Raw genomic sequence first — 8,948 nt, 5'->3', positions numbered from 1 at the left:
CTATTTGTACTGTCCTCTTTATATGTTTTCTCAGAGCCTTCATGGGGAATAAGGTGAAATCTTTCTTATCTAAAAAGATGAACAATACACTTCATATATGAATACCCGACCTGTACATTAGATTAAATGTTCAGAGCCAGGAGGGTTGACAGAATGGGATGACAGCTATCTGGAAGCATAATACAGTCAAAAGACAGGCTCACTGGAAGAAACTGAGGAAAAACAGTAGGGAAATGTAGAAACAAAGATTAAATATGTTTTATTAATAATGGCATAGCAAAGTATCTTTGTATCCTGAAATGATGTTTGCTTGACAATAACTCTGTTAGTTGTCATGATGGGAAAATAAATAAAGCACATACATACAGAATTCTGTATTGTACTGAAAACCTTGAATTCAGAAACCTGGCTTAAACTTCCAGAATTGTTATTTGTTCTTTGTTCTTTGCTATTTTAAAATGAACTAATGAAAATAGATTATCTGCACTTCACAGATCGTAGTCTTCAGATGACTTCAACGTTTGATTTCAGGAAAAAGCAATGTCCATCTCTCTAGATTCTTGCTAGATCTTTTCATGTTAGGGAAAAGATCTATTGATTTGTGTAATGTTTGGGGTTTTTTCTTCAGGTCATTGTTCATTTTTTATCTATGGCAGATATATAAAGATCCTACATTTCCTGTGTGGGTTCTTGGGAAGGGCAGCCCTGGATATTGATCAACAACAGCTACACCCATCAAAGCCCCCAACCAAACCAAGGAGGGGGGCATAGTTTTGACCTAAGTATATCCGAGAGGCTCATTGACTTCAGTGCAACTACAAAGCAAAACCATATTTTCAGAAAATACATTTCTGGTACTAGTACAGCTAGGAAGTAAATCCCCTATGTAATATGAGGAGTGGGCTGAGGAGGGCTCTGGGGCTAAACTGGTTTCCAAGTGACTTATTGTAAATTCTGAAGTTAACTTTACAATCAGCTTGCACTGTTGTCATGTGCCCAGGCAATTTATCAAGTATATTCTCTCAGATTTGTTGCTGGCTAGAATACGGTGACTTACTTGTGTATTTTTATGGCATATGGTTTTTCCTTACTTGATTGTTTTAGTTTCACATAAACCAGATTTGGTCAGACATAAAGTCTTTGTGCAGTGTCTCATCAGAAGTTCCTTCATGCTTGTTGCTTTCTGTGACAGCAGTAACACTCAGCATCTCACAGTGACAATGAGGCCAGGTAAAAGGGCATACATATGACTGCACACTGAAATAGTTCAGTCCAGACTAAATGTAAGCCAGGATAATTCTCCAGAAAACTCTTGCTTCTTTTTTCACTTCTGTTTGAAATAAGAAGCATGGATTGGCCATTTAGCACTCACTCCCTTCTAAAAACAAATTACAGGAAGGTTAGAAATTTCTACAAGATAACTTCAAATGAAGAATACTTGAGGATTTTTTTTCTAAACACACACACAAAAAAATACTTTTTTTTGTCTAAATTTATATTATAAGCTACCCTATTCTGAGTGAGAAATGCCACTTCTAGAAGATTAAAACTAACACCCCCGTGACTCAATAAATTAATATTTATACTGACCTATGTATTTTGAGGATTGCTCTCGAACTGAGTTGTAGTAGTGGGATAGAGAAGTAGGACTGGAAAGTTCCTAAACTTTTGCTACAGTCTGGGAAAAGATGACCTGCAAATATATTTGATGATCACTCCTAAAACTCGGAAAGCCAAGAAGACTATTGTTACCATGTTCCTTAAAACAAGTGTGTAACTCTACTAGTTGACCGATATCCAGATTACTGAACCATGGTTTTTTATCTTCTTTATAGTCAGCTAGACTACTCCTAGATGAATTCTGACATTAATTATATATTGCGCAACCAGCTGATAGTATGTTTAGATGTCATTATATATGTACTTTAAAACTTAACAGATTGTGCAGGAGCCAGTTTTGCATTCAGAGGCTTATTATTGCTTTATTACTGGTATTAATATGATTAATATTGCTTATATGTGTCCATTAGTTTTGGCTAGATACTTTTAAAAGCAGTAAAAATAAACACAGGTAAAATGGTATGAAAAACTAAACCTGAAGAGTTACAATTTGAGAACACAGGTGAAAAAGCATGCATCATGTGCTATTATGGCACGTTGTGGTCTGAGCTGGTGATGTTATCTCCCCAAGAATCTACTCTTATCACATGCTAGAGATGTTGATGACAATGAAAAGAGATTAAGGTTTCAATATCCTAATCTCATCAATTTTAATCCATGCTATTTTTTTTAACAACCGTGCTGGAGCATTTAGTTGTTACTGGGTTGTTTTTACACTATGGCAATGTAGAAATTACCATAGTAGGTCTATCTAACAATCCACTACCTAATAATGCGGCTCCAGCAAGTCAGTACTTTTTGTCCTGGAATATGGTATACTAGAGGCTCTGTTTCATGATAAATTACATTTGGCCAAGTCTTTTTTTAGTCAGTTCATTTTAGGATACAGCCTGTAAATATGTCTGCATCTTCGTATAGTCATTCACTTTATTTTAACCTAGCTCATCTTCCTTCTTTATGCACATTTTGCAATCGAATAGATAAATGCTGGAGCAGTCATTATTAGTGAGGAGGAAGCCAGTGCATTTTAAAAATAACACAGAAAAAATCAAGCACTCTGTTAAGTTTAGCTTGTTGTAGTAGCTGAACAATATTTACTGTGTTTTTTAGGTTTGGGGGGCTATTATTAAAGTTGGAATGCTCTTATTTATTTCTTGTTTGACACTTGAGACCTTAACCAAACCTATTGGTGATAATGAACCTTTACCTTTCATGATAGCTTCTTTAGATGTACTTATAAACTCTTGCAAGTATCTGCCTTTCTCTTAATTGTGTTTGATTTTGTATAGTTACGTAGAACAAATCCGGGGGGGGGGGGGGGGGGGGGGATTAGTAACTTCTGCAAACTACCTGCTGCTCTGAGAATCATGAGGTTCTCAGTAGATAGAATGAGAAGCCATGAGGATTCCAAGTGATTTCAAATGCTACTCTCATCAGTCTGGCACGAATTTCCTTGCTTTCCTGTAAACCAAACTGAATTTGTTTAACTTGCCAGATGTTCTCTGAGATATTTTCATTCCATGTTCCTGAATGTCTTTCTGCTTGTACCACTTGGCGAACCAGTTTTCAGTCAGTTTTCCTGCATGCTTATTTATCCAGGTAACAAATGTTAAAGATCTGTTACTTGATTCTTTTATGTTCTTACAGTTTATGTTTAATGCATTCCTTTTCCCAGCATGCAGGAAACGATTCACCTAGGCACAGATGCAAGTTGACGATAACAGGGGTGGTTTCATCATAAATCCCCAAACAGTCTATTTTTACCTTTCTTTAAGGGTGCAGGATGACATGGTAAGGTCTGATAAGATGATTACTTGAGGAGTCTTAGGCTGGTTTGGCACTTACATGTGAGCTCTCCAGGGAAAATACTACTTCGTAAGTTATTCTGCCTGCACAGTTTCGATGACATAGTGTTGGGAGAGCTGTTACCATGTTCAGCTTGCCTGTGACTTTCCGGGGTCTGGAAATTGCTCCTGGATAGCCTGTAAAAGCAGCTTTTCAAAGTGCGTGATTTATGATATCCATACAGACTGAGGTATATTAACCACAGGGAGCTAGACAGAAAGCCTGGTACACAGTTAACACTTCCTCAGGTCACAGTTTGCTGTGTGGCTGGAGGATGCCCTGGTAGCCGAACGGAACAGGCTCTATCTCTGTGATTCACTAGTGGTGTGAAGCCAGCCCGGTGAAGATCCATCTGCTGCTGCACAGTCTCATGAAGGGGACCGGCACAGTTTTGAGCTCTTCATCTATCTCCTGATGAACCGAGCAGAAGGAGCCTTCTCCGTGTTTGCTCGTGTGAAAGCCGGTGTCGGGCGGTTCCCACACACACGTGCGGCTGAGGCGATGGCGGCGGGCGGCGGCGACCCGCGGTCGGCGGACGTGGAGGAGGATGCTTCGCAGCTCGTCTTCCCCAAAGGTACGCGCCGCGGGCTGGCTGAGCAGGGCCGGCGAAGGGCTGAGGGCGGGCGGCGTGCGGAGCCCGCGCTTCGCTTCCCTGAGGGGAGGAACGCTCCCTTCCCCGCCGCGCCGCCCTTAGGGCATCTTCCGGTGCGTCAGGGGCTACAAGAAACATGTAGGGGGGCTTTGGACAAGGGCCTGTAGGGACAGGACAAGGGGAATGGCTTTAAAGTGACAGAGGAGAGACTGAGATGAGCTCTTAGGCAAAGTTCTTCCCTCTGAGGGTGCCGAGGCGCTGGCACAGGGTGCCCAGAGAAGCTGTGGCTGCCCCATGCCTGGCAGTGTTCAAGGCCAGGTTGGACACAGGGGCTTGGAGCAACCTGCTGTAGTGGAAGGTGTCCCTGCCTGTGGCAGAGGTTGGAACTGGATGAGCTTTAAGGTCCCTTCCAACCCAAACTATTCTAGGATTAAGAAGAACCCTGTGATTTGCTAAGATACGGCTGTTCTCATGTGGACTGCTGTGCATGCATACAGAAATTAAAACAAAAACCCTACCAGGGTATAACAAAAAGACTCCTGTTTTTTTTTTTTATATAACCATTACTTTTTCATCAATGTTTCCTGACATAAGAACAGTGCAGTATCTCAGGATACCAGCTGCCCAGATCGTGTGTGGTAACTGAGGGCACTAACAGGCTGTATATGCTTTTCAGAAAACTTCTTAGTATAAATTCCAGAGCTGTGTTTACACCTCAGAGCAGTTCTGGATGAGGAGAAGGAAAAAGAAAATGGCATCGTGCTGCATTGGTTTTTAGTTATGAACAAAAACATAGCCCTGAAAGACAGGTTTTGTGGATGTTTTACATTAAAATCTATAGCTTACCCATGTGCAGCCCAAGATACTGTACCACTCTGTATGAAAGAAAGGTCCCCAGTATCTGACTGTGCCCTGTATCTGACTGCTTTTATAAAACAGTGCTGAAGGGCATCTCGGAATGCAGTCTCTGAACAGCTCATACTGCTGGTGTTGAAAGACCTTGTTATTGCAATAAATACAGTAATAATGAACAAAAGAGAGTTAGCTAAAAAGGGGGAGAAGGGGGAATCTGTTAAGATTGGTTACAACTTTTTTTCTGATGATAGAATTTCAGCAGGTCAGTTAACATTTGAGGTAAACGAAGCCGTTTTTTAATACATTCAGCAGCATCCACATTTACTTTAAGAATTCAGAGGCTTCCAAAGGTTGCAGTCATCACTTCTGAATTTTTGGGGTACTACAGTTGTAACTACTTTTCTCTAAAACAAGTCATATTTCACTTAAGTTCTGCCAAAAGCGGGTGAAAGAAAAAGGCATTGCAAAAATGTGACAAATCGGAAGGTTCTGGCTGCAAATGTAAAATGGTCAAAAAGACAAACACATTGGATTGTTACTCAAAGTGGTGTAATTTTTACCAGCATTTTCAGTATTGCTGCCCAATCACAGGTGAAAGGGCTTGCACAATTAACCCTGAAACACACTATTCATTTCTTTATTGCCCAAAGCTAAACTTACACATAAAACCTCTGTAAATGGACTTTTTCATCCATGCTTTGCCTTTTTCTTTCTTGCTGGTGTTCACTCATTCAAATGTAGAATTTGAAACTGCGGAAACTCTTCTAAATTCAGAAGTACATATGCTGCTTGAGCATCGTAAGCAACAGAATGAGAGTGCAGAAGATGAGCAGGAGCTTTCAGAAGTCTTCATGAAGACCCTGAACTACACAGCGCGCTTCAGCCGCTTCAAAAACCGGGAAACCATTGCCAGCGTGCGTAGGTGAGTGGAAGAGTTAGGGTGTAGGAGCATACTGGAGAATTTGCTGTATATTACTGATGCTGCTTTAGGTAAGTACAGTTCAGTGGTGTTTCTTGATTTGTACTATAATTCTGAATCTTGTCTTTCTGAAGAGGACAGAAATTTGATTGTAGTTCTTCATGGAGCACTGTGCTTTGTCTAGGCCAAGCCTCCTGAATGGCTTTGTTTCCAATATTTATATGACAGCTGGTTGCGTTAAACAGGAGGATTTTGTGGACTTTGTGGAGTGATAGAGGGGAAGTGAACAGATGTGACTGTTTTTTTAATCTATGCAATTATGTAATGAGTCTTTCCTCCTGAAAAAAATCATTGGCTTCAGTGCCAAAAGCAGAATGAAGAAAATAGATCTATCTGGTTTAGTTTATGCCCTTTTCTATTTCTTTCTTTCCTTTAATTTCACCAAGTTGTTGTCTTTCCTTACAGTTTGCTGCTCCAGAAAAAGCTCCATAAATTTGAATTGGCATGTTTGGCTAACCTGTGTCCAGAGACAGCTGAGGAGGCAAAAGCTTTGATTCCTAGGTAAGTGTTTATGTATCATAAAAAGACTGCTTGGTACTTTTTCCATGACCTAAAGCCAGCTATGGGCAGATGTCCTCCCTGCAGTCCAGCTCTGTTGATGGAAACACTTCTGGTCTTGGTCTTTCTTCACCTGCCCATTGATATGACCATGAGGCACTGTTTGTAAGTGTCCCTAATGCACTTCAGACAATTTTTACCAGATTAAGTGTAAACAGGTTAAATTGAGGGTCTTAGCCCACCCAGCTGTGGTTATGTTTGTTGGGGTTTTGTTCTGTGGGGTTCTTTTTCTTCCATTGGAGCAAATGACAGTGCTCCTATGAACTTTGTGGATGATGTACAAGCAGTAATTTCTTCGTATTTGGTTTACTGCCTCATGGCCTGAGATAGAGGAGGGAAGAGCACATTCAGCTGAACTACAGTTTCTTCCTCACACACTGTAGATTTCATAGCGAAATCGGATTTATGAGCATGTGGCTACAACAACTTCATTTAGAGTCTGTTTAAACCTGCACCTGCCTTGCCTTTTTGATGAAATGCTTTGAAATCATTCAGCAGAAGGTTCTTGGCAGGATGGAGTTCTGTCACTTAGAGAGGAGGCACTGCATAGGGGTTAGAGTGGTAGTTGTACAGTAACATTGTAGGTGGGTTCTGGTGGTACCATACAGGTGGGTGATGATGGTGTTGAGACTGATGGGACAGAATTATGGCTGTCTGAAATTAATCTAGTGGATGAGATTATTTCTGAAAGCTTTAATATATCCTCATTGTTCTTATCTTGCAGCCTGGAGGGTCGGTTTGAAGATGAGGAATTACAGCAGATCCTTGACGACATTCAGACTAAACGCAGCTTCCAGTATTAAGGTTAACACTCAACCCCTTTATCTGAACAGGAAAACCTGTACTGTGTCTTAGCCCTCTGGACCAGTCTTGCTCCTGGCTGAGTGAGGGGAGTTGTGGATACAGGGTATTCCAGTGCTGTGTCACCCACAGGTGTATTCAGACTGGAGATCAGTGTCATCCTTTTGGTTTGTTTCACGTGTGTTGGCAAGGGTGCCTGTATTGTGAGAGCCAAAGAACCTGAAGCCTTTTCCCAGTGGCTCAAGTATTTGTTTCTTCCACATCCCTCTGCCTGATTTGGAAATTTTCCATGTGATTCTGTTTTCTTCAGCAGAAATGTAGATGTGAATGCTTTTTTTGGTGAAGAGATGGAGATGGAGAAACTTGTCCTCGACTCTCAGAAGGCTTGGTGATGGGTGGCATCAATTTCTGTGATGGTTTCTTTTTTTATTGTTTGATCAGTGCACTGGATTTTTACAGCTTCAGTAATTTCCTATTATTGTTTAGTGTAAATTAAAAGATATTTCTAATCAAGGCCATGTGGTTCATAAACACTGGGTGCATATTACAATTTTATTAATGAGGACCCTTTTTGTTAAACATATCCTGTGATTACTAATCTGTGTTGAGGACTCCAGGTGTATAAGAGGCATTAGTAACTATGATCATAGTGAGAGAACATTTGGGCAGCATCTCCCTGTTTGCTTTCCTATTCTCTGCCAAGTTGATGGTAGGGACCCAACATATATTCTGTTTCAGAAAAGAAAAAGGTGAGGAAAAGCAATAATTTTGATACTAAGAAAGTCAGGTCTCTACCCTGGCAGGGCTGGACTCTTTCAGTAGCTTCTAATGGCCACAATCCTAAGAATCAAACAGTAAATGACATGAGACTGTGGACTGATGGCTCTTGGTGGTAGAGCCTGTGGGAGTGGCACACTCAGCCTTACCTTAGTTCAGAAGTGGGAGTTGGCAACCATCACAGACTGTTAGCTTTTAGTTAGGATAAAATTCTTACTCAGCCCCCTCAAATCTTTAGCAATTGTACCATCACACCTGGAAGAAGGACACTTTTGCAGGAAAGCTGGGACAGAAAGGAAGATGGGTGTGTTACGTCAAGGCACTACTTACGGTGATAAGCAAAAGGGGACAGAAAACGTGGCAAAAGGGACAGAAAGATGGGATTATTTCAGCTCTTGCTACAAACTTAATGTTGCTGCTATGTTGGAAGGCCAAGCTGGTTCATTCATTTCATGACAGCTGGATGGGTTACTTCAGCTGAAGTACTTTACCTCAAAATAGCATTTATTTTTGTGCTTTACTGGCATTACCTCTCCTGCAAGCCAAAAAACCAGGCATGCTTTTCTAATTAACCACAGTAATTTAACTGGATCGGAATAATTATAACTAAAGAACACAGATCTAATTAAATACAAAAGCAAGGAGGCATGGCAAATCTTTATTTTATAAACTCCAGTGGCCCCTTTTCATGCTCTTTCCAGTAGCTGCTTCCATTGTAACTCAGTTTGCCCTGTAAAATGTTGCTGTTATAGCAGCTTTAAGACGTTTTCATCTTTTAAATACAGTCTGTCTTCATGAGAAGTCATTTTTATGACACAACACCCCACACCCCAAATTAGGCAGAAGCTCTTCCCTGCGAGGGTGCTGAGGCACTGGCACAGGGTGCCCAGAGAAGCTGTGGCTGCCCCATCCCTCGCAGTG

The 8,948-nt window shown here is 41.0% G+C and overlaps 1 protein-coding gene across 1 annotated transcript; it reads left to right on the top strand.

Annotated features, from left to right (window-relative positions):
• Window positions 1-3,958: 3,958 nt before the first annotated feature.
• Window positions 3,959-7,763, top strand: POLR2D (RNA polymerase II subunit D). Its single transcript, XM_057399929.1, has 4 exons — window positions 3,959-4,039; window positions 5,654-5,834; window positions 6,297-6,392; window positions 7,174-7,763. The coding sequence occupies exons 1-4, from the start codon at window positions 3,967-3,969 to the stop codon at window positions 7,250-7,252; spliced, it is 429 nt and encodes a 142-aa protein (XP_057255912.1). The 5' UTR covers window positions 3,959-3,966; the 3' UTR covers window positions 7,253-7,763.
• The last annotated feature ends 1,185 nt before the right edge of the window (window positions 7,764-8,948 follow it).

Source organism: Pezoporus wallicus, unplaced genomic scaffold (genome assembly GCF_028554395.1).
Source record: "Pezoporus wallicus isolate ANWC-B61680 ecotype Strahan unplaced genomic scaffold, APGP_CSIRO_Pwel_v1 contig_12730, whole genome shotgun sequence".
NCBI lineage: Eukaryota > Metazoa > Chordata > Aves > Psittaciformes > Psittacidae > Pezoporus > Pezoporus wallicus.
The sequence above is the reverse complement of the archived record's forward strand: the minus strand, read 5'-3'. Positions and strand labels throughout refer to the sequence as shown.

Coding starts and splice junctions, on each gene's coding strand:
- POLR2D (XM_057399929.1), top strand. CDS start 3,967: ATGGCGGCGGGCGGCGGCGACCCGCGGTCGGCGGACGTGGAGGAGGAT. Junction 4,040..5,653: donor GCAGCTCGTCTTCCCCAAAG/GTACGCGCCGCG, acceptor ATTCAAATGTAG/AATTTGAAACTGCGGAAACT. Junction 5,835..6,296: donor ACCATTGCCAGCGTGCGTAG/GTGAGTGGAAGA, acceptor CTTTCCTTACAG/TTTGCTGCTCCAGAAAAAGC.